This window comes from Lagenorhynchus albirostris, chromosome 18 (genome assembly GCF_949774975.1).
Source record: "Lagenorhynchus albirostris chromosome 18, mLagAlb1.1, whole genome shotgun sequence".
Lineage (NCBI taxonomy): Eukaryota > Metazoa > Chordata > Mammalia > Artiodactyla > Delphinidae > Lagenorhynchus > Lagenorhynchus albirostris.
This window is the reverse complement of record NC_083112.1, coordinates 70,635,973-70,662,217: the sequence shown is the minus strand read 5'-3', so window position 1 is coordinate 70,662,217 and position 26,245 is coordinate 70,635,973. Positions and strand designations below refer to the sequence as shown.

Sequence of the window (26,245 nt, the reverse complement as noted above, 5' to 3'; positions counted from 1 at the left end):
ATCGGACACAGAATAGGGGAAAGGGCGCATCTCCCTGATATGCCAAAATGCCCTCGTTTCAAATGATTAACACTCAAGGTTGAAGTGTCATGTATGACAACAGCGGTTCTCAAAGTGTGGTCCCCAGGCCAGAGAACCTGTTAGCGATGCACATTCTCAGGCCCCACTCCAGATCTGCTGAATCAGAAACTCTGGGGTTGGGACCCATCTAGTTGTGTTTACCAAGCTCTCCAGGTGATTCTGAGCCACGCTCAGGTTTGAGAACCACTGTATTACAAGAAATGAAAATATGGCCAGATGTTTATACTCTTCCCTCTCCTCTCCTCCCCTCCCCCTCACACACGTACACAAACACACACACACACACGCAGCCAGGAGCACGCGTATAGTGTTCAAATAACTGGAAACCAGCCCTTGTTTTCCCTTTTCTTGGAGACTTTATTTCCTTTCGTGTGCACAGCGCTGAGGCGGGGGTGGAATTTAAACAATCCCTAATGAAGGCAGACGGCACCACGTATTTATCACATTTTACTGTGCTGTATTTACCCCTTACCGCTTTGGGTCCATTTGCATATAATCTTTCATAATTCAATTCACTTGTTTAAATCATTTCTTTTATTTTCACTTATTTATTCAGATAGGGAAGTTCATTTTACAGATCACTGGGGCCTCCCAGTGGCAATGTTTGGTAATTTCAGACTCGGATTTAATTCCCCGAGTTTTGAGGGAATGGTATCCAAATCCCTAGCCTTTCACCTAGTTGGTAGAAGCAAAAGATAGAATCAATGCACACTTTTTATCTGAAGTGGATTTTATGGGCATTCGAGCTGACATGTCCTCAGATGCTGGCTTCCACTTCTTGCACCTATCAGACTCCACGTTCAGGCACTTGCTGAGTAGAGAGGTCGGTCAGCGGGCTTCGGTGTCTGCTGGTCAGTGCACACAGGAATATACGTAATAAAGAAAGAGAGAAACTTATCCTGCGATTCCTTTTCCTCAGTAATCTTGAGGTTTTCTCTCTATAGAGTTTCCTCCCTACCATCCCGCCCTGGAAGTTGTCACTGCCCCGGGTAGCCAAGTCCCGCCGGAAGTTTACATACATCCTTCTCTGTTTTCTGGAACATTCTGTGGTCTGGCTCGCATCGCCATCCAGCGGCAATGGCCAGGGTCCTCTGAGCGGGGCCCTCAGGGACAGCCCCTGACAGCTGCCCTGTGCTGGCGTCACGGCAGCAGGCACCGGCCCGCATCGCCTAACACTCCGTCAGTGGTCCAGGCCTCTCGCTAGAGTGTGAGGCTTACTCAGCAGTATCAGTATCGCCCTCCCGGAACAGCGGGGCCTGTCAACGGATAAACCTCAGGCTGATGGACGCCCTTGGCCGTTTCCACTTAGCCAAGTACTCTGGTGTCCTTCCAGTCTCCCCGGCACAGCCCCGGTGCCCTCTGCTGGGGCTGCAGAAGGCCACGCTGCCTGAGTCAGTTCTGCCTTCGCCTGGGAAGATTGCTGAAAAGGTGGTTTCCTGGACTGGGATGCTCCCCTCACCCCGCGGCTTAGCTCCGTGCTGATGCAGAGTGAGCCTTCCCACCTAGGAACAGCTCTGTAAACAGCCGCGTCACTGACAGATCGGATGATGTTCTAAAGTTCAGCCCCGCCCCCTTGGCCTTTCCCGCTGAGGAGTCACCTGAGGGCATCCTCTGCCTTCACCTCATTCGGCCTGAGCTGTTTTAAGATCACTACATATCTTTAAATTAATCTTTGTCCGATTTCTTTTTTTTGCAAAGAAAATTTTATTTAAATCTTTGCTTATACACTCATTCTCCTAGTGATTTACTGTTCACAATGCAGATACATAGCAATAGTATCCCACTTACGCTAATTTGTACAAATAAAGACAGCATTCACTAAATTCAGAGCAATTAGTGAATTGCTCCGAATTAGCTAGAATAAAATTCAAATTCAGGATTTTCTTGCAAGGTTCAGAGTGGAAAATGGACACAGGGCAGTTCTCGAAAAGAGCAGAAGCTTTGGTGCCTTAGAGACCAAGGTTCCCATCCCAACCAGACACACATCAGAGAAGCTGCTCACCCCCACTGAGCCTCAGTTTCTTCATGAGTAAAATGGGCTAATACCTCCAGGGTATTAGAGGTATTCAGTGAGCTCTATGTAAAATATCTAAAACAGAGACCAAAGCTGTGAGTATTCCGTAAATGGAGTTGTTTCAGCAAGAATTATTAGAAGCTACAATTTTTCCAGAGAGTGGTTCAAGGGGGTTACTCTCGGCTTCCCAGAAAGCGCCCCTGTCTCCATCTCCTTTCCCAGCTACAGGTTATTTCTCCGGGAAGTCTTCACTGACACCCTGGTTGTGGATTACTTCCCCTCCTATCACCACACCTGACACTGCACTGAAAACATGTCTGTCTCCCCCTCCATGCATTGACTTTGCTGCATCTGCCCATTTACACTGAACTTGAAGCCTCCAGGAGGACTGCCCCATCCACCTTGTTCACTGTGTGTCTACAGCCCCTGCTTGGGGTTTCAGTAAATACTGAATGAATGAATGACAGCCATTAGATGGCTACCTAGAGAAGAAAAATAAAATATCAAGAAAGTAAAAGGTATTTACATTAGTTATTTTGCATTCTTATAATTGCCTTTAAGTCTCCTTGAATTACCTTCAAAAAAATATGAAATCTGTTCCCAGCCGCTCTAGCACTTTGCTCCCCCCACCCCAAGAATGCTGCACATTCTTATTATATATTATATTTATTAGAATAATTGTATAATTATTCCAACTAATTATAATCATATTAGAATTATTCCTCAATTCCTCTTTTTTTTTTTTTTTTTTTTGTGGTACGCGGGCCTCTCACTGTTGTGGCCTCTCCCGTTGCGGAGCAACAGGCTCCGGATGCGCAGGCTCAGCGGCCATGGCTCACGGGCCCAGCCGCTCCGCGGCATGTGGGATCTTCGCGGACCGGGGCACGAACCCGTGTCCCCCGCATCGGCAGGCGGACTCTCAACCACTGCGCCACCAGGGAAGCCCCTCAATTCCTCTTTTGAACACATGATTATAAAATATGTTTATCATGTTTGACACCCTTCTCATTCTTAAACTGATGACATATTAATCACAGAGATCCTAAGGAAGAAGGAAATCCTTGGTAGAAAAGTGTTAATAATTTACTAGTTGCAAACTGTACTTTTACCTCTGAACACCAGGTGGGTAAAAAACGTTACTCATGTTTTTTAATCTAAGAATTTCTTACATTTTTATGGCCTGTTCTTTGGGCTTATTTATGATGGTTTGGGACAAAGAGAAAACCTTTACCATTATGATTTATACTCTTCCAACAAAGGAAACACAGAAAGAGATAAGAAACCCAAATTAAACCATGGCATCAGATAAGAAAACCCAAATTAAATCATCACACACACACACACACACACACACACACACACACACACACACAAAATCCACTGAAGGTAAGGGGTGACTGATAATTTAAAATCAAAACAAAGAAGAGTATAGACATACAGACTGTGGACAATGAAAATATGGAAATTTTCAAAAGCCTAAGCTACAAAATCTAGCATTACCAAATAAAAAATTTTCAGAAGCCTTGTGTCCTGTATTTGTGGCATTATGAAATAATGCCTAGCCATTAGAGTACTTTTATATGCCTTATTTTAGTTTTAGTCAGTTTGTGCTTTTGTTTAGAAAATCTAACAATACATTTTGGTATGCTAAAGTGTTAGTAATTAGCAGCAGATAGCCAATATTTTCCTATTTTTTTTTTCTGTTAATGCCATTTATCGAAAAATTGACCTGGACATCTGTTTTCATTTTTAGTGATGCTTTTAAATTCCTTGATGGTCGAGTGCCAATTCTAAAACTTGATTGGATTTCAAGGAAAGACAATTGCCTCAGAAACAAAGAAACTGAGAGAAGTGAGAGGAAAAACTCCTGCCTTCAAGCTTTCCCAGTATAAGCATTGTTGATGATAGAGGCCAAAGGTTAGTTCAATAGCACAGGCAGTCAATGGTGTGTGCCCAGCAATCTAACTACAACATATTACGCAATCCGAGTAAATACTCATGTCCAGGCCAGAAACTCTTAGTAAAAGGAGTTAGTATGACCACAGAACTAACTGATGCTACCTAAGGCCACCTAAGACACAACTGTCCCATTAATACAACCATGCAATTGTACAGAACACTGTCTTTGATTATGTGTGAAACTTGGAAGCAGAGCACATACTGAAATTGGGCTTGCAGGTAAATATTCTAGACTAAATTTCACATCACAAACTCAAAAATGCCAAAACCTGGATGTGGAAATCATTTGTGAACTATTTCCAGACTCCATAAAGCAGACATGAAGAATCAGGTCAACACACAAACACACCACCAAATATCTATGATTTTTCAATTTTGCTTTGCCCGTATCCCCTACGTTTTATGAAAGGATTTACCTGCTGCATTCCCAATCTTATTTAGTACTGCCTTATAATTTGGTGGAAAAAATGTACATATTTGACAATTTTTTTACTTCCTTCACGTGTAGATTTCCATGAAAATTAAGTTAAAGTGGAATTGAGAAAAGAGGCACAGTATAATTAACTTTCTTCTAAACTTATCACTAAGCTTACTTATCTGATCTACTTAATTTGACTTTAATCCTTTTATTTCTAGAGCCCAAGGTCCCAAGATTGTTTTCAAAATTAGTACATGTAAATATTTTCTTGTATCAAAATCCTACCCAGTGGATATGTTTTACTACCAAAGGATATTCAGAAATTATTTATCTGCTCTCATGCCAACAGCAATGCTTAAAGTAAGTTGGACGTGATCTCTGTGTACAAAGACCAGGCATTCACAGAGAACACCAAGCTGCTGGAATCTGAGGATTTAAAGGAAAAAAAAAGGAACATTCCATTCTGTTATGTTTCCTCATCTTCTTTCTTTATTCTATGGCTCCAAATCTCTTAGGAAGTCACCCAATGCCATAATTCTTTATCCAAAAAGAGAACCAAATATTAATATGGCATGAAAACCAATGTTTTAACATTCTGGTAGACAAAAATTGGTACAAATGAAATAGGATAGATCAGTAAATTCTAAGACAGAAGATTTGAGTACAGTATTTAGTTTCCTAAAGTCAGCGGATATGGCCTGGGGCACAAAAACTTTCGTGTTTACATGCATATAACAGAAATTTTAAGCTGCAGAGTACTGCCAGCAAGTTGGTATGTCTGCTGTGAAGCAATAATGATTCTGTGATAACCTCTATTAAAACCTTGACAGTCAGTATTGTTACTCTATTAGAAACCCAGAAAGTTACTGCAAGAAATAGACTAAGGTTTTCAGTAGCGTAGTTTAACCTGTCAGAATGAAAGACAGAAAGAAAGAAAGAGAGAGAGAGAGAGAGGGAGGGAGGGAAGGAGGGAGGAAGGAAGGGGAGCAAAGGCAAAATTCACAGTAAATTCTCTTGGGTTAAAGTTAACACATCAATTCCTAGCCATTAAAAAAAAAACTGTAAGATAGAAAAAAGCTACTCAAATTACATCTTTTGGAATTCAATTATTGTAAAATTGAATCTAGAAAAGTGTGGAGAAAAGATAGCACAAAGATAAAAGTAGACAAACACGCAGAATGGAGTGAAGCAGGGGAGACACAGGGTATGTGGGTGGGTGCTCCAATTTGCAAGGGAATGCTATAAAACAGAATAAAACAATGGGTGTTGAGCACTGTGTTTGACAGACTGGCACTTGGAGAAAGAGGAACTGTTAAGAACCACGCGGCTGGCTTGGTTCTAACACAGTCTTTGAAAGAAGGACACTTTAGTCTAACTAAAAATAGCTTAGTAGTGATATACAACCTTTTTTTAGCAGAGGAGCCATTTTTTTCATTTGTTACCCCAAGATTCATGCTGTTTCACCTAAAACCCTCCTAGAAGCCTCTGAGGCAGCTTCTCGGAACCTTGAGACTCTGCTGGCCAGCTCAAAAACCACAGTGGCAGTAAATTCTTTCAGAGTCAACAGACCCGAATATAATTTGGGGGAAGGAGGGCAGAGCCTCGAAAACATACCTCGGGTCTAGCTGTGTCTGACCTCACCGCGGCCACCTGGGGGCTCAGTCCTCGTTTCAGCTCCTGTTCACTCTTTTGCTCCCCGCGTGAGCTGTGCAAACGACCTCTCAGCCGATGACTCTGATGTTCTTTGTTCTGTGATGTCCAGCAGCTCGGACCAAACACTCCCGAGTCAGCCTCACACTCATACTCAACATGGAGAGAAGGTCGGTGGGCATTAGCTTCCAGACTCTTCTAGAAACGACCCCTTCTCGCCACCTCCGGGCACAGTCCCCGCGGGGGCCCGGGCTGCCATCCCCACCACAGCCTCCCCGCTGGTCCCTCCGCCCTGCGTAGTATCCTAGGAACATCAGCTGGAGTGGTCCTTACACGGAGGGGTAACTGCTTCACTCCTCCACTCCAAACCATCCCGCGATCCTCCGCTTCACCGGAGGAAGAGCCAAGGTCCTCGCAATGGCCTTGAGGTTGCGGCTGCCCTGATGTGCTGCTCAGACCCCTCAGGAGGACTCATCGCCTCCACGCGGGCAGCGCTGCTGGCCGGCGGCCCTGGGCTGTCAACGTCCGCGGGCATCGCCTCACCCGACCCCCCGGCGTAAGTCACCTCGCCCAAGGTCACAGCCTTCCCGGGCCACTTGCGTCCAGTGACTGTGCGACACGGGTTATCAAGGCTCAGCAGTCTCAGCGCCCCCCATCCCCGCCCCCAGGTCCACAGCCCCATGGGGGTGGGTCGGCTGAGGCCGTGCACGGCAGCTCCACCTTGCCCCGCTTCCTTCTGCCCCTTCCACAGGTCTTGATCCCCACGACACTCCCTAAAAATGGCCTGCACATCAAATGCCGCCTCCTGGCCTGCTTCCGGAGAACCCAGCCTGCCACGAAGGCCCCGTCCCGCCGCCGATACTGAAGCTTCCTAGCCTCCCCGCTCGCCCTGCTCCGAGCTCACTGGCCTCCGATGTTTCCTCCTGAGGACCGGTGGGCTCCGGCTTTAAGGTCCTGGCAGAGATGTTCCTTCTGCCTGGGACACACCTCCCCAGATACCTGCACTGCTGCTTCCCTCACCTCCTTCCAGCTTTGCTTAAATGTCACCTTCTAAATGAGCCTCCCTGACACCAGAGAAAAAGATTCTCATCTTCTCCTGATGCATTTGCTTACCTTTCCAGGTACTGATTTCACTTGAAAGAAATGACTTCACTCACTTACAAGAGTTGGAAAATTACTGTTTTAAATACATAAAGGCAGAGCAATGGTTAAAAAAAAAAAAAAACACGGGCTCTGGACTCAGACCTGGGCCTGAGTGCCTAGCGCTGCCACTCTGCAGCTGTGTGGCTCCACCCCTGGTGGCCTCGGCTCCTTTACCTGTGCAGTGGGGATACTGATATTACATAGACTCTTAGAATGGTTGTGAGGATTAGTTGACTTTATGTACACAGCAGGCTGTGAAAACTATAAAGGGGCGTATAAATACTGGTAATTATTGAGAGATGACCCCAGGAACCGTGCATACCAAAAAACCCACTGAGAGTACATTTGCATCCTGGCTTAAGGTCAAAGTCCTAGGAAATAAACTTTTCAGCTCTGTTCAACCCTGAGTAGACTGAGAACTTCCAGCAAAGCAGAAAGGGCTGGGCAAGGACCACCCCGAGGGCACAGAGCCTGCCTAGCCAACATCACCGAGAACCCGGAAGAGTTACCAACCGCTAGTCTTCTTATGTGGTAAAAAATCCTAATATTTTGCTCTTCTTGCACTGACTTTACTTACTTCAGACTTTATTCTAATCTCTAAGGTCCTTGTGAAAAAAAAAAAAGCACATAGGATTTCAAATATCTAGGTCTCTATATGTTTATCAGAAGAGCTTTAAACTTTAAAACCAGCCATATGTCTGGTTATTTGAGATTAGAGACTGAAATCTTTTCATGTGTATTTTTATACACACGAAAAGTTTTTATATTTATTTCTCTTTCTGTGATGCAGAATAACTGTACTTGGCCTAAAAATAAAACAATGGCTCCTCCAAAATCTCAACTGATTTTATGTTTTCTTCCATTCATTTTTCATTTACTGGAGTGAAATGTCCTTGCCTGTAACCTCGAATCCACCAGCTTTACTGATTTCAGAGGGTGTGCTGGAGACCCACCCTGCCAAGCAGAGAAGACAGACCACCAATAAGCTGGCACTAATGAAGCCACAATAATCTAACATTGACCATTACCTTCTCTGTCTGCCTAGTCAGATTTATTTGTAGAGCCCACTATAGTCCATTTCATTATTTCTAAAGAGAGAATCACATAAGCTTATGTTTAAAACATTTTAGACATACTATTATTAAAAACCATCATTCTACAGTTATACATTAACAATAATTGCACCATTTATTAAGATGATAATAATTATAAATAGTACTATAGAAAGATAAGGAAAGCAGACATTGTCCTAACCAATTACCACACAGAATGGCTTTGCCATCCTATACACCTGTGTGCTATATCTGGGAAAATCCCTGTCTGGGGCAAGGTGCGTGTGCACGTGTGTGTGTGTGTGTGTGTGTGTGTGTGTGTGTGTGTGTGTCCCCTTGGGAAAGTCAGCTATATCAGATCATCCAGGTTTTTTGTTAAAGCAATAATAATCACTAGAAATTGCCTTCCCTTTCCAAGTCCTCCTCTGAGGATATCATGCACTCCTCCAATTTTTCTTCATAGCTTTATACAACTTAATATTCAGGCTAGGGAAACTGGAAATCTCCTCCAGGTTAAACAACTCCTTAAATCTATCTACAAATTTATCTTCCTTCTCCAACCTGAATTTCATGACCCAGAGGATGACGGTGGTTTCTTTGCACAGATGGTCAAAAGTAATGAGGAGTTCTTCCAGAAATGGATGAGCATAGACAACATCGGCCGCCAGGATGTAGTCAAAGTTGCTGGAAGCCTTGGGAAAGTTCTTGTCTAAAGCTACACCCCAGGAGAGCTCTTTAACCTGAGGCAAATGCTTACATTTCATTTTGGTGTTTTGGGAAATATTATATTGCAGGTTTCCAAGTAACTCAGGTAAATCTGTGGCAGTCACATGTGCACCTGGGAAACAAAGGACAGTAGGAAAAGTAACCTTCATGGGATAAGGTAAAGCAATTAGGTTTCAAGCCACCATGCACTTTACAATTCTGCACAAATGCTAACCTCATGTCAAGGACTGGTCAGTACACACAGGAGGGAAATCCCTTCAAAATGGATGCTAAGGCACCTTTATGCGTCTCCTTACAAACAATTAGATTCCCCAGGCACTTCTGCACTCTGCTGCGTTTTTCTGTTCTCCTGGTTTTTTGTCTGTCTTGTTTTGTTATTGTTGCTGTTATTTTCTATTTATCTACTTAAAAAATCAAGAGAAAGGGAAATTCAAAGTATTTGGTACCCTCACTGGAACAATCAGATGTCACAATTGAAAGATGAAAGGGTTCTTCACTAAAAGAAGTCTGAGCCCCAGTCATGTGAGACCAAACGGGTGTATATAACACTGGGCATCGTTATCGTTGACGAGGAAGTGCTCAAGTGTGAGAAATGGAGGGAGGAGAGAAGACTTTTCAATGTCATTACATGGAAAGTATCAGGACACCCATGTTCATGCCCACATGTAGTGCTCATACAACCAAAGATCAGCTGGACCCCATTATAAGTCTTTTCAGCTGGACCCCATTATAAGTCTGTCTCTTCCCATTAAGAGATGTTAAAACCTAGCTACAACCCACATATAGTGCTCATACAACCAAAGATCATAGACACAGGACAGAATGCTCAGATGAAGAAGAGATAAACAATCCCCAAGGTAAAAGTGAGTACTGGTGGTCATTGTCAGGAAGAAATCAGAAAGCAAAAACCAATAAAATTTGGCCCTTAAAGTGAACTTTGAGCAGTAGCAGAGCCTGAAAACAATGTGTAAATAAGCCTAGGATTGGCTGTTTCTACATCATCAGACATGAAAGAAGAAATGGAAGGGAAGTCTAGTTCAGCCCAGACTGGTTTACAGCCCATTCTTCACCCAAGATGGCAAGTTTCTCTGGCCACTGACTGTATTTTCTGGAACATATTAAAATGGGAGGAAAATAAGCATTTCATTGGTAGAATCACAGAGATATGAATCTCTACATTCTAGTGGGGTGGGTGGGTCTATCATTTTTCATAAATCTTTTTAAAATCCCAAGATAAGGAAGGACCCCCTCTGTCCCCCGACCCTGCCCATAGGAATAGAATCTATCTGACTATTAAGATCTTTGTGTCTAGAGAGGTAAATATCATCACTGACTAAACAAAGTTTCCACCTTTTGATATTTGTTTCAAGTTATAGGAGCAGACCAAAAGGATCAAACCATAATTCAAAAAGACACATGCACCCCAATGTTCATTGCAGCACCATTTACAATAACCTAGGTGTCCACTGACAGATGAATGGATAAAGAAGATGTGGTACATATGTACAATGTAATATTACTCAGCCATAAAAAGGAATGAAACCGGGTCATTTGTAGAGATGTGAATGGACCTAGAGTCTGTCATACAGAGTGAAGTAAGCAAGAAAGGGAAAAACAAATATCGTGTATTAACATGATGTATTATGTATGTGGAATCTAGAAAAACGGTACAGGTGAACCTGTACCGTTCCAGGGCAGGAATAGAGAAACAGACGTAGAGAACAGACATGTGGACACAGTGGGGAAGGGGAGGGTGGGATGAATTTGGGGATTAGGTTTGACATAAATACACTACCATGTGTAAAATAAATAGTGGGAACCTGCACTATAGCACAGGGAGCTCAGCTCAGTGCTCTGTGATGACCTAGATGGGTGGGATGGGGGGCAGGGAGGTCCAAGAGGGAGAAGATATATGTATACATACAGCTGATTCACTTTGTTGTACAGCAGAAACTAACACACTGTAAAGCAATTATACTCCAATAAAAAAAATTTTTTAATTATGAATGAACAACTTCCCAAAACACAAATTCTGCTCTTAAATGAGGAAGGCTTCAGGAATAAATCCAATGTGCCTCTGACACTGTCCATACTAAATGGAATGGTGACTTTAGAAAGCAATATCAAGACAGAGCAATCTAAAAATTATATTTGGAGAGGACTTCAAGGGTCTTATATTTCCCCAGTGTTTAGAAAGTTGTAAACTGCTAAATCTTGAATTCCTCTCAAGATTTTAGAGTGGCAGGTGTGCACTTCTGAAGATGAAGGAAATCAGGACAGATGTGGGCAGCACACATCAGAGAAGGCAGCTAAATTAAGGCCATGAAATAGATAACAGCAACAAAAAAGACTGAACTGAAGCAGGCTCAGGCTTACATATAGACAATCACTTTTAGTTGGAAAAGAAGATGCTGGTGGAAGAACAAGGGATTGCAAAAGAAAAATGGAAATAACTGAGAAAATTGATGGACAAACGCCTAAACTTAGAAGCAGACGTGATTTCTCATACTTTTTCTCTATTCTAACAGATGCTTTTTCATAAAAGCATAGGACTTCAACACCCAAAAGGAATATACAAGTACATGGGAATGTTGAAATGGGGTTAAAATTTAAATAAAGATCGTCTGAGTCCGCATAGTCAGCTCTGCCTATGCCTAGTATTTCACACGTCCTCCAGCAGTCAGGATGCTGGGGTGCACATCCCAGTTAGCCAGGATAAAAATCCAGCTTCCCAGAAAACCAAATGGGTGACTTTAACATCAGTTTCCTGATAAAGCCCATTTAACAAATTAAGGGGTTAAAATTGGCCCAGGTCATAGTAAACTGGATAGTAAAAGCAACTAATGATACAGGATCATGGAATTCGCTGATCCCACTCAATCAAAAACACCTGCTTACCAAGTAAACTTGCCACGATGGAGACTAACCCTGTTCCAGCTCCAATTTCAATCACATTTTTGTCAACCATGTTATACTGCTTTACATTTGTTTCCAGAAAATAGCATAGAACAAGGGCCTATGAAAATTCAAAAAAAAGAAAAAAGTAGTGCTTGGCAAGTAATCACAGAAAGTAAAATTAAACTCTATTAGATAAATACCCCACGAACGCTATGATACGTATGTGAGCCCATGTGAGTGCATGTGTGCATCCATACACATCACTATAGAAAATTATCCACAGAAGTACATCCTTCAGTAGGTTCAACACTTAGGATAGGAAAAGTCCTTGGGGATTGTTGGGGAGAAAAGAGAACTAAGAATATAGAGTTCAGTTACTTAGGCTTGATTATCCTTAAAAGCAGCAACTTCTAATAATAACAGTCATTTTAAAGAAGTGTGTGGGGTTTCCCTGGTGGCGCAGTGGTTAAGAATCCGCCTGCCAATGCAGGGGACACAGGTTCAAGCCCTGGTCCGGGAAGATTCCACATGCTGCGGAACAACTAAGCCCATGCGCCACAACTACTGAGCCTGCGCTCTAGAGCCCGTGAGCCACAACCACTGAGCCCGCGTGCCGCAACTACTGAAGCCCACATGCCTAGAGCCCGTGCTCTGCAACAAGAGAAGCCACCACAATGAGAAGCCCATGCACGGCAACAAAGAGTAGCCCCCGCTCACCACAACTAGAGAAAGCCTGCGCACAGCAACGAAGACCCAATGCAGCCAAAAATAAATAAATTTATAAAAGAGAAAAAAAAGAAGTGTGTGTTTGGGATTGAGGCAGACAGTGGGGGGAGGGGGTCTGCACCCTTCATAGGACAATTGATAAATAAGTGGTGGTCTTTTAGAATATTCTGCGTGTTGAGACTGAAATGGATTTCATTATAATTGTTTAACTCAAATGGAACCAGTTAAATGGGAAATTAAAATGTTTACTATTCTAAACTTCTGTGACTTATAGTCACAAAAAACTGAAGATGTAAACAACACTCTTTATTAACGCTACAAATCAGAAATAGAATTCATTGGTAAAAGCATCTTCCCTATTTCGTGATTTCTAAATTTTAGTGTTGTTTGAGGTCACAAAAGAGAACCATGGAGCCTCCTTTCTCCTTCCAAACAGTATATAATAACGAACAACATCGGATGAGAACTCATTGAAATGCAGCAAACTTTGTATGAATTCATACCGATGGCCAAACAACAGCACCGTAACAATCCATGGCTTCAGTAATCCGAATCTCATGACCAACGAAATGAAATCCCTCCCAGGAGATGGCTGTTACTAAAGTTGGAACGAAACACCTCTGCATGATCTCTGCAACCACTTTCCTGTCATCATCGGCTTCTCTGTTCTCTGAAAGGAGGGGGATAAAAAAACAACAAGGCAGTGGTTGTGGTACTAAACCATAGCGAAGGAGAACCTGATGGAGGGGCAGCATCTCTACTTATGCTAAGTTGCTTTTGAATAGGCACTGATTTTAGGTGCAACATAATAATAGTAAGGTAAGCTATTTGAAAATAACTCAACAGAAGCTAATATTTCATACATCAGGATAGCAACATCCTTCTGAATTTCCCTGAGGTTGAAATCACCAATAGACATTTCTGAAATGCTATGTGAAATAAACAGTAACTGATATACTTTTTTAAAAAGCAATGTATTTTAAAGGCTGCCAATCTATTCACAGAGCAAAAGAAAGATTGGTGATGGAATCTAAGATCTCAACTATTCGTACTGGCTACACAGTGCGATGCCAGTTATTTGAATAATGGAATAGTAGCAGATCTTTTATGACCTGCCTTTATCCAGACAAAAGACATTTGATACCACCCAACAATATACCCTTATATTATTTTATTATTACTTATTTTATATTATTATTTGGTGACAACTCATGGCATCTTAACATCCACAATATCACGTATGTTTCATAAGCAACATCAACCACCAATTACTGAGCACATACTTCACAGGCCAGACCATGATAAATATGTATATAATATTTCTCGTAATTTTTGCAACAACTTGTGAGGTAGGCATTATTATTTGCACTTTTACAGATAATGAAACTAAGACTCAGAGGGCTTTGTCAGCTTGACCAAGTTCATGCAAATTGTAAATGAAGGAGCCAAAATTTGAGCTCCTTTTTGGTTGCTCCAAAGCCCCTCTCTGCACTATTAAAAAGCTATGATATAATTTTTAAAAATCCAGTTGTCTCTAAGAATTCAGAAACTAGTTATGGGGCTTCCCTGGTGGCGCAGTGGTTGAGAGTCCACCTGCCAATGCAGGGGACACGGGTTCGTGCCCCGGTCTGGGAAGATCCCACATGCCGCGGAGCGGCTGGGCCCGTGAGCCATGGCCGCTGAGCCAGCGCGTCCGGAGCCTGTGCTCCGCAAAGGGAGAGGCCCGCGTACCGCAAAAAAAAAAAAACCTAGTTATGGAGCAAGATACACATCTCTCTCTAAGCCTCCATTTCCCTGTTTATAAAATGTGAAAGATAAAAGAACCTACATCAAATAGTGTTGGAAGATTTAAATGAGATGATGTATATAATGTGCTTAGCACTTTGTTACATAGAGTTCAATAAATTATTATAATTATTGTCATTGTAACTGTTATTATATTTTGGTCATGAAACTAAATGATAAAACAAGATCACCACATAAACAAAAATATTGGATTGTGTGGTACTTGATTGAAAATTCTATAGTTACTTGTAGAAGCAGTGAGTAGAATGGTGGTTACCAGGGGCAGGGGGTGGGGGAAACGTGGAGATGTAGGTCAAAGGGTACAAAGTTTGTAAGATGAATAAGTGCTGGAGATCTAATGTACAGCACCATGACTACAGTTAATAATAATGTGCTGTATACTTGAAATTTGCTAAAAGAGTAGATCTTAAATGTTCTCTCACACACACAAAAAAATTAAAGAAAATGGTAACAATGTGATGTGGAGTCTATGTATCTATACGTGGAGGATAAATTATAGATTAGAGGTATTTACCGCAGAATGGTGACATCACTGTGAACTGAGAAAGTACGATTGTTACTCCAAAGAAGGGACTGGGAGCTTTAAGATGAAGAGGCATCTTTGAACAGCCCTAGTTGGGGAATAATCCAGGAAACAGATGAGGCTATACATTAGAACACTCTGGCACATTTTCCCATGTCTTCCTCCTTTTCTAGTCCCTTACTAGCTTCTCCTTGCACGACAGGAGAAGCCATTCATCTGATTAGCAGCTTAAAATGTGGATTGGACCACGGTTTTTCCTAGTGTGAGGGGTAGCTGTGCCTTAAAATGTCAGCCCTCATGTGCTGATACCCCCTTCCCACCTCCCTTCATGAGGTAGGCTGAGCTGGGCAAAGCCCTGCCTCAGAGAGAACTTAACCAATAAGAGTATCTAGGGCTGCAGTCCTTTATTTTCAAGTAGAATAGAATCATTGCTTACATCTAGATGACATGTTAAATGTCTGCCATTCTAAACGCGTCTTTCAAAATTCTTGTACACACCTCAAGGCTGAAATTACATTCAGCAGTCCCAAATTCATACTTGCTGTTTTGAAATATTTTTTAGTACAAGATATAAAAGATGATATGAATAAATGGAGAGAGGCTCTATACACAAATGGGGTGACTTATACTATAAAAATGTCATATATATTCAATACAAAATCAATCATAATTCCAGTTAGCTTTTTTAAGAAACTTGATATACTCACTCCAAAACTTAAATGGAAGAATAAACATCCATAAAGAGTTAACTTTGTAAAAGAAGAATAAGAGGTAGGAGAATATCTGCTTTATTAGATATTTAGGTATACCACAAAGCCATAGTAACAAAAACAGTATGGTATTGTTGCAAGAGATAAATGGACCAGTGGGCAAAATAGGGATCTCAGAGACAAACCCATGTAGATAGAGGGGGTGGGTTAGCTGCCACATTATATGGAGAAAAATAAAACTGGATCTCTACGTAAAATCTTTCATAAAGGCAGATTCCAGAGGGATTAAAGACCAAATGTAAGAGGAAAAAAAATTTAATCGTATAAGATGATATCTTTGTGAAAGCAGGGAGGAGAGAACCTTCTTAAAATCTGCAATACCCAAAAGTGATGAATATTCTTATATCAAAAGTGAAGATTTCTATTCTGTGAATGAAGATTAAAAGTGTGGATGAGATTAAAAGATGACAGATGAGAAAAGATCTTCTACAATGTCTAAGACTGAAAAGAGATAATATCTCGAATATACAAGAAATCTGTATAACCTCCAAATTGACAAGGAGAAAGATAGTAACCACAATGAAAAATAAGCAAAGGAGATAAACTGGCAGATTACAGAAGATGAAACCAAAAAAGCCACAAAGCAACATGGAAATGTTCCAACTCAGATATAGACAAATTAAAACAAGCTATCTCTTATACTCATTAAACTAACAAAAATTAGAAGCTGGACAGTGCTGAGTGATAGGGGGCTTGTGGGAATGGCAGAACCTCAGGTACCACTGGTGAGAATACAGAATGTTGCAGTCATTCTGGAGAGCAATCTAAGGTATTTTGTTAATCTAAGGTATTTTGTAGGACATTTTGTATAATGTCCTACAATCCAGTAATCCTGCCCCCACCCCCAAATTTTTACACAAGTCCTTAAATGGATATGAATGAAAATATTTATCAAAGATACATATCAAACACACTAGAATGGTTGCCAGGAGGGAGGTGGAAAAGGAAAGGAAGTAGGAAATGCGTAAAAGAAGAATAGATGAATGGATGAATGAATGAATGAGACAAAATACAGAGAGATATACATACATCAGTGGGGCCTTTCTGAGACGATGAACATGCACCATGTAAGAAAGTGAAGGCCTCAAGAGACTTTCCAATTTCTCCACGGCACTGAGGCAAGAACGAGAGTGAGGGGTCTTGAGTCTCTGAGTCCTAAGGGAAGATGTAGTTGTCAAACTGTCCTATGAGCTCCAATAACATCACTTCCTAGCATTCGAGGAATATAGTGGAAAGATGGAGGTAAATTAAGTTTGCCCTTGTTGGAAAATTCCTTCAGTGGCCATAATCCAGCAGGGACATTCAGCCAAGATGATTTCCAGTCCTAAATTCTGTGATCCCTTCACAGAGCCCTGTCTAGGATCCAGACAGAACCAAGCATTCTCCAAAGAACTCTAATCTCACTGCGTGCCACAGAGGGGCCCCCCTCTACCACCCACTCTATCACCACCACAAACACTGACCTTTGGCAGAGATGCAGAGAAAACAAAGAGATGAAAAACGGATAGTCTTCAGCATGAGTCACCTCTTCTAATATATTTCACTATATTTCTCCTTAAACTACGGCATGTATTCACATTCACAGGAAGAGCTCTAAGAACCAAATAATATTGGTAATATGTTGTATTTGAACTTTAACTTTCACTTCACTAGATTCACTTGCCTTGCTAAGATGGGGCGTGGAGGGGCAGCTTTTGCTCTGGAAGTTCTTTAGGGAAAAGCAGAGAACATTAATTGCTTCCTTGACCTTTAGCTGAATGTGCCCTCTTGGGCCTCCTTGCAAACCCCTTGTAAATGCAGCACTTCTTTGACAAGTCACCTAACGTATCAGGGATTAATAGATGTTAGAGTACACTAAATCCCAGGAGCGTCTCCTAAAGTTCCAATCATTGTTCTAAAAACTTTGCCAGTGAATATCTACAGTTACCACACTGACATCTCCGACTTTGCACTTTCTTTTAAAGGTTAGTTGACCAGATCAGTGCTGCTGTCCCAACAACTACAGTGTAATAACAAATGATTCCTGTTTTTTCACTATCTTTCTAAATAAACAGAGCTAGTCATTTTTTTTTAAAGAATGACATCTTTACTTCTATATAGAAATGAGATTAAAAATATATATGTGAATATATTGCATAATCAAAAATGACTTACACCCCTCCAAAATAATCTTCCAAGAGATTTCAATGAAACAACAGTAACCACTATTAATTGCACATACACTCTAAAAGAACACAATTCTATCCATCGTACATGGTCATTTGAAATTAGTCATACACCTAGGATGACCACATATCCTTTAGAAAACATTATCAAGCTGAAGAAAATTTAACTGACAGTGTTTTAGTATTCTCTTTGGCATTTAAAGACTATGTAACTACCACTCATTCTGTAAGAAGAGACACTCATAAAAATAGCATAATTTATAGCAGGAAACCAAAATATACTGAACTTGGCTACTTGAAATAATTTGTCTAGATGTAATACACTGGATTTTAAAAGCAAATGTACACACACGAACAATTATGTCCATCTTAAAACTTTGCTGTTTTTCAGCATTAACTTCTATTTAAAGATTTTGAAGTAAGAATTTTTTCTTGGCTGTGCCTTGCAGCTTGCAGGGTCTTAATTCCCTGACCAGGGATTGAACCCCGGCCCACTGCAGTGAAAGCACCGACTCCTAACCACCGGACCGCCAGGCAACTCCCTGAGGTAACAATTTTAACCGTAGTTATTCATTTAAATCAAAAGACAAGTTTAGTGTTTTAGCAATATCACCACCCATTTCAAGGTTGATGACAAGAACCGTTGGACAGGAATCTAACGCAAAGAGCTGCACTATTACAAAGGTGTCCCTAATGTCACCTTGTTGTAATAACAGGGGGACATCTATGCTCCAAACATAATACACAAAGAGTGGGCCCCTCGAAGTGCATGCTTAGTTATTTGTTGATTATGGGATTGAATCTTGAGAAGGTTAATGAAAGAGTGGATATTCTTTGGTTTTTAGGTAAGATTTGAACAGCAACTTTCTCCAAAAATTAACAGCATTATCACACAACGGAATTCTGATTTACACTTCTGAAGAATAATTTTTCCATACATATTCTCTGCTTGTTATCTAGTACTTAGGCCTCAGGATAAATAACTAAAATGAGGAAATGTTACACAAAATGTTGGATTTGGTTTCCCGGTATAAAAATCAGAAAACTTCTGATATCTATACCATTAGATAAGAGCTATCTACTAGAATCTTAGAGTATTATTTTATTAATGAATTTAATACTGAACACAAATATTAAAACAGATTGTAAATAAAACATAATCAAGAAAGTATTACATTTATGTTGCTCTCTTAGGCTTATCTATTTTAATGCTTTTTTATACATAAAAAGGCTTAACACCATTTTCCTGCTATTAAATCTTTGCTGATAGCAAATAAAATCTACCAGGTGCTCTTGTTTTCCAGAGAATTAAAGGGGTTTCAAGTATGAAGTAAAAATTAGCAAGATTCTGCCCTTCACGATGATATTTTTCTTAAGAGGAAAATTCGACAGTGAATTGATTTCCAAGGCTGGATTGTAAGAAGCCTTCAAAAATAGAGGCTCTGTCTGTATTCTTCTCTTTTATACTTTTAAGGTCAATAACAGCAATAATAAATGGAAGGGTCAAATCACAGAAATAGATGAAAAGAAAAAAAATTCTTTAATAGCTATGACAAGTGAATTCAAGCTTCCATTTGAGGGCTGTCACAGAAACCTGTCTGTGAAATTTAAAGTAAAAACCCCTCAACGAAATGAAAGACACTGTCATTCAATCGAATCTTCTATTCAAAGATGAATGTCATGTGCTTCTTAGAAATACCTAGAGAATTTTTTTTAAAGATGTTAAAGATATTTTCAGATTAGTGAATGGTCACAGGTAAACCTGAAAGCTACAATTCTGAATGCCTCAGCAATGTCAAGGTCTCGGGCCCTTATGTTGAAACTAATTCTTGAGACATTTTCACAAATGTTTTTTGTCTGGATGTCCACGTACTTTCAAGAATAAAGAGAAGCTGTAACTTTCATCACGTGGCTCAAATGATAGCTACAATTACCAAAGAAAGAAAATTCATTTTTTTACTGACACTGCTCAGGATGCAAGTGGGAAAAAAACAGAACCAAATCTAGTTGTACTCAGAGCCTACTGCTGGGATCGTACCGGGGAGAGACAATTAAACAGACGCCAATGAAGTGTGATAAGTGGAATAAAAGAAATATTTCTGAGGTGCTATGGGAAGCACCGCTGCTTGGTCAAATCAGGAGAAGCATCCTCAAGGAGGAGACATTTGAGTTGAGGTGGAGGGAAGGGGAAGGCTGCCAGGCAGAGAAGGAAGGAAGCAAGGTCAAGGGAGACACAACACTGCCACAACACACACACAAGATACTGCCAGAGTGTGGAGGCCAGCTTGAGAGCCTGGAAGGACCGGGGAGCTGGTGTACAAGCTGGTGCAGAAAATAAGCCTGAAGAAAGGCTGGGATCAGACCTGTGGGCAATGTTGACCTTTCTTCTACAAGGTGAACAGGAGCCAATAAAAATCATTAGGACAAGAACTGACACAATCAAAATTGGTATTTGAGAATCGACTTCTGGCAGCAGCAGCTGAGGCTACGTTAGAAGCTAATGGGAAGACGTAATAATCTAGACAAAAGATGCAAGAGTCTGAAGTGAGGCAGCAGCCCTGGGTCTGGGAGCCAAGCGTGAATTTGTGAGTTCTTGAGGCAGTGATAGACGCCCTGTCGAGGGCAATAAGTGACCTTCAAACTTGACATTCTGCCCTGAGTTTTGAAGATATCTGAGGCAGATAATCATGTTTGAGTTATTTTTATTCAATACGTGGAACATTTATTAGTCTTATCTAGCAGATACTTATTCAGGTTACTTTTTAAACATGTAAAACATGTCGATGGATGATTTTCACATTAATAATTATGCAGCTATAGTACTCCAACTAGTATATTAATATATTAACTCAAGACTCTAGTTTGGTATGTTTCTTAAGCAGCAATAGAATTACTCAAACTTCCTTCTTCCTCTATTGAGGCAATGTTGCTTATAAAGGCCATATTTTCCATTAATCCAACTCTGTAAAGATTTATGAAGATCCTTGTGAAAGACTTAGTGCTATCCCTAAGTAATACATTGTACCTGGTCCTGAAAAGAGTCAACTGACTAGTGGCTAGAAATACAAGCTCATCCCTAATGAGCAGATTTTAAGTCCAGCCATTAGGCCTCAGTTATAGCTAATTCATTCGTTCCCTCATTTACTGAGTACATGGGCACTGTGAATACAAAGATAGAGCAACATATAAGTGGTCGAATAGAGACTTAACTAGTTAACTCAAAAACAGAAAGAGAAAGCTCCATGCCTCAGAGAGCTCAGCAAAGAATGACCTGAGACTTGATGACTATGGGTTTGTAAGTCAGATAAGAGAAGGCAAGATACGCCGTATGTAGGCATCTACATGTGCAGAAGCCCGCTGGCAAAAGACTCTTGACCAATTTTCCAATTTAGGAAACTCTGAGAACTTGAATATAGGATAAGTGGTGGTTATAGCATGAGATAAAACACTGTGTGCCATGCTAAGAAGTCTCGATTTTATCCTATAGGAAACACTGAGGCACTGAAGAATTTTAGGGAGGAGGAGAATGTGACAAGATGTTAATTTTTAAAAAGATCATGTATCTGTGGATAAAGAAAGGGAGCCAGCCCAGGGTTGGGGAGGCCAGTTAGAAGGCAGTTACAACAGTCAAGAGAAGAAATAAGCAAGATGATGCCGCAAACAGGGCGTGAGGGGTAGAGAAACATATTAGGAGGTAAAGATCAACAGGATGTGATGATGACGGGTGTGGGGAAAGGGGAAAGACTGGCATGATTCCAGGTTTCGGGATAGCCGGAGAAATGATGTTGCCATAAACTGAGATAGAAAATACAGGCGGAGGGGCAAATCTGCAAAAGCAAAATTATTTTTTAATGCATCTGGATCCGCCATCTGGCACGCTGGCTACAGAGGTGTGCTGCTTGGATTAAGAGAACGTGCTGCAGCAGGTTCACCTGGCTCCTCGGAGGCCAGGCTTCCCCCGGGCTGCCTCTAAGCCGGCCCCTCTCCCGCTGCAGAGGACGTTCGTCCAGGGGGCAGCTCTGTGGGGTGACTCCCTGTGGGCCTGCCCAAGACCTTCTCAGAGCTGTGATGCGGCCTCTGCTCACCTGGACCTGCAGTGATGCGAAGGCTCTCCCGGCCTTCTTCTGCTCCTTCCTCCTTTACCCTCCACAGACATTTCCTCCAATAAATCTCGTGCATGTTAAATCCCATTCTGGCATCTGCTTCCTGAAGGAACCGAACTAACACAAGGCAGAATGGAGGACGTCAAGTAAGCAGCTGGAAGGACAGATCTGGGAGTCACTGTGCATGGGAATCACTGCGCCTGTGGTTAGTACGAACCTGTTCCAAGGCTGCAGACCCTGAGGAGTGTTCTTTATAACACACTGCTACTTGTGCTAACAGCCGGAGAGCCGCCGTTGGCAAGAGTAGGCAACCTAAGAGATTCGGAATAGTTAACGTGGATGAGGTTTTAGACGGTTTAGATTATAATGCAACATTAGAAACCATAGACAGAGGAATTTTTAGCATCCACTACAGTCCTAACTTTAATCTGTGCATAACTAAGTGACATCCTATAATTCTTTGGATCTTCAGGCCAGTGTTGAAATCCAAGAACTGGGCTGTGGGTTTGCTCCATCCTTTCCAAGCACAAGATGACTAAGTATAAACAGTTAGGACAGGAAAAGTCACTACCCTACAGTACTTGAGAACTGAGTGTTCTACTGGTTAGTGGGAGCCTTTCCAACAAAATGCAATCTGACTCTGTCCCAGTGGCACACACTTCATCCCCTTAGCACTGTGCCTATGAATGTATTTTTAAAGCTTCAGCTGACAATGTAGGTGATTATGGGCTGCGTCTGTTCATGTTGTAAACTATTTTCTTGTTAATTCTGTCTCCACCTTACCTTGAACTTCTTCCATAGCCTTTGTAATTTGCCAAATTATCATATGCAAAGTTGAAAGCAAGCATTATGGTAATGATAATGATGACATTTTATTCATAAACTGCAGAGAAACTGCATCTTCATTCAAATCATCTAAATGGCTGGATTCTCTAAGTGATTATGACTTTAAATGTTTAGATTTGCAAAAATTACTACAGCAAAACCGTACATGTTTAAGCCACATAGGCTGCCAACACTGGGCATACACCCAGCTCTCTTGGCCTAAAGACATGCTCACCTAGGTAGAGGCCACCTGGTATGCCTAAAAAAGGCGAAGAAAACAGGACTCTAGTCCTTAGAAAATATCCACAGTGTAAAGGAGAAAGAGAAAGAAGCCAGGACAATTAAATTTGTACTACAACTGTTCTACAAAACCATGGTAATAATTCTTCTAGTCTATGTCAAGAGCATATGTCTGCAGTTTTTATCTCAAGACAGTGGGGATAGTTGTATTACGTAATCTATGCAAAGTCATACTTGATATTTAGGATGATGTAAAAAACAGTGGGTCAATTCCAAATAATTCCACTGGTGGTAGAATTCAACCTTAAATTCTCCTTACCACAAGAGGTCAAAATACATTATTATTTGCCTCTAATGAATACATCAGAGGGACCATAAGTACAGTCTAGAAATATTTTATAGTCTAAAATCATTTTTCATGGAAGCATTTGTAAAAAACCTTTAGTTTTACATAAAACTATTTTATCTCTCTTGCAATCTTCCTATCTGAAAAGAAATAACCACAAAATCACAATCATATATTTAGTGTACAGCACTTGTATTCCACTTTTCCAGATTAAAAAAAAAAAAACTCTAAATACCTAGCAAGTCTATATATTTGATTTATTATCTGTCAAAATTATCTCTAACATATCATCAGGCCCACAGGTATAGCAGGGGACATTAAACATTATTAGAGATAGTTACAGGTTAGCAAACACAAGCCAAGATATAATATGCAATTGATAAAAGTCCTAGCTCTCTTTATGACATCAGCGAACACTGCAAAGGTAAACATTTACATTCTGTTGTCTTCTTAGAATTGGCCAAATTACATAAAGAAACATAAAATAATTTACCTTTTTGAGCTTTGAGATCCATTAAGCGATGAACTAAGGGACGGCTATATATTGATGCTTTCTTGATCATTTCTTGAAAACTAGGCAAATAATACATTAAAATATCAAATGGTAATAATTAATTCAAAATGTGTGTTAAGTGCTTTCATATTTACCTAATAAAGTTTAACATCAGATACAGCAGAGAAAATTATATTAAAATATCTTATTAATAAATCATGATTTTAAAAAGAGTGCACTGAAATGCAATCTATCTAGTACAACCAAAATTCAGGGTCAGAAATTTTAGAAGCTCCTGGAAAAAGAAAACATGTTCTTCACCAGAGACCACCTCAGCTATCATGAAGCAAGGCATCATCTTTATACTGACTAGTCAGAGAGCGATCCTAAAACTTAAGAGGTGATTGAAACATTGGGAGAGAATGGGTTTCATTCAGTGTAGTGAAAACCATAGCATTAATCTAAAACAAAGCTTCCCACATAGTAATAGATGCAGAGTCGCTCTCATCCGTGGTCATCAGCATGTACCCAGGGGCAAAGAGCCCAACCACCAGGTGGTTTTTTTAAGTAGCTTCTTCTTTAAAAAGAAATCCATACAATCTCAGCAAACACATTTAAAATTAAAGAAATTCAAGTATTTTATGCCTCTCAAGCAGAGCATATCATGTGAATAAGCTTAAACAAGCTGTAATTCCAACTTTGGAAAACAACAATTTGATGTTCTAGGTATCAGGTTTTGAATCATTTAATAATCACTGTACTACCATGAATTTATATTCATTCCTTTCTTCTAAGGCTCCCAAAACACATTTCATAATCAACACGTTTTTCTTTACAATATGCTCAGTAAATTAGGAGACAAATTATTTTCCCTACAGTTTACAAACAAGAAAAATCAAAGGTTACATGGCTAAACAGTAGCCCAAGTGGTCACCCATTTTGTTCCCAATTTAGTTTCTCTTCCATTAAAGAAAGCAGTCTTTATGACACGTGCCTACCTGAAGGTCAACATTTATTAAATGTTAAGTCTGGACATACCTATATATATGAGTTAGCTGAGTTTCTAGACGGTTAGAAAGTATCATCCACAACTTTTGCTTTGCTGATGAGACCTCTGATGGTGCCTGAAAGGCGAGCACCAAAGCACGCAGTTTACTACTGTACACACTGGCAGCGAGTCCTCACAGAGAACTAATCCTGACAGCTGCAGCTTCACAGCCTCTGATCATACAGCAGTGAGGTTGGAACGCCCATAAATAAGGGGGTTGAAAATGTAAGTAGGCACATTCCACATGAGTGTCTCGTGAACAGAGCAAGAGCCAACCGGTAAGTAAAAACATTCCTGCAAGTGAGTGAAGGCTATCAGGGCAAAGCGATTATTTTTAACTTTGATGCCAGGAGTTATTTAAGAGTCCACAGCTATGACGTCCTGTGAAACGGAGGCCATGTGTTTTTCAGGTCACCTGTCTGGGTACAAACACTATTTTTAGAATCAGACAGCCACACCAGAATGTTTGAGAGTGTGTGTGCAGCAGTGATCTGGACGCAGGAATTATATTTCCACAGTTCCTTCCTACTCAGAGTGAATAGGAAGGCTGAGGGTGTATGTCGCCTGTGCACCTGCTCATGTGCATTTCGGGCTGCATCTCAGAGTACAAATTAATTCCCCCGATCACTAAAAATAGCCTGAATAAGAAGTTATTACAGGTAATGAAATCGAGCAATATTGTAAAGTTAAACTTAGGAGTGTGGGTACAGCTTCTAAGAAATACTTCACATACCATGATGGACGGAGGTCACGTTAATGTATCGGACAGGACTAGTGGTCTGGGAGCCTGATTTTAGTCATTCCTGTCAATAATTAGTCTGTGACTTTTAGGCATTGACTCAGTGTGTTTCTTGGCTTCCTCATCTATAAAGCAGAGACATAAAAAGTACATAATATCTATTTGTGAAATGAATATGGTAGGTAAAAAACATCCTGGAAACTGCAAAATCCTAAATGATGAAAACAATTATTCATAGGCAGCTAATTCTGGGCAGAGGACACACTCCCTTTTTTGGGTCTTTTTAAAACAAGAATTAAGAATTATTTGGAACATAAAAACCACCTGTCTTCTCCCACAAGTTATTTAAAAGATCAAGAAACCTCAGTGCTGGATTCCCTAAGAAGCAGAATATCTAAATGAATCATCTAAACCGACATGATGACAACGATTATTTGTTTCATTGAATGGTTAAAGAGAAGTACACAGAGACTTCTGCCTCCCAGTATAACTAGAAAAGCACATTTTACACACACACACA

The 26,245-nt window shown here is 40.7% G+C and overlaps 1 protein-coding gene across 1 annotated transcript in view; it reads right to left on the bottom strand.

Annotated features, from left to right (window-relative positions):
• LOC132508534 (protein-lysine methyltransferase METTL21E) overlaps window positions 1-25,267 on the bottom strand; it is a 135,510-nt gene extending 110,243 nt beyond the window's left edge. The window contains exons 1-5 of the mRNA XM_060128715.1: window positions 24,977-25,267; window positions 23,939-24,018; window positions 13,171-13,337; window positions 11,942-12,059; window positions 6,087-9,155 (exon numbers count right to left, since the gene is read on the bottom strand). Coding sequence (XP_059984698.1) covers window positions 8,752-9,155; window positions 11,942-12,059; window positions 13,171-13,337; window positions 23,939-24,018; window positions 24,977-25,023 — 816 coding nt within the window. The 5' untranslated portion in view covers window positions 25,024-25,267 and the 3' untranslated portion in view covers window positions 6,087-8,751. The remainder of the gene's footprint in view (window positions 1-6,086; window positions 9,156-11,941; window positions 12,060-13,170; window positions 13,338-23,938; window positions 24,019-24,976) is intronic.
• Window positions 25,268-26,245: the final 978 nt, after the last annotated feature.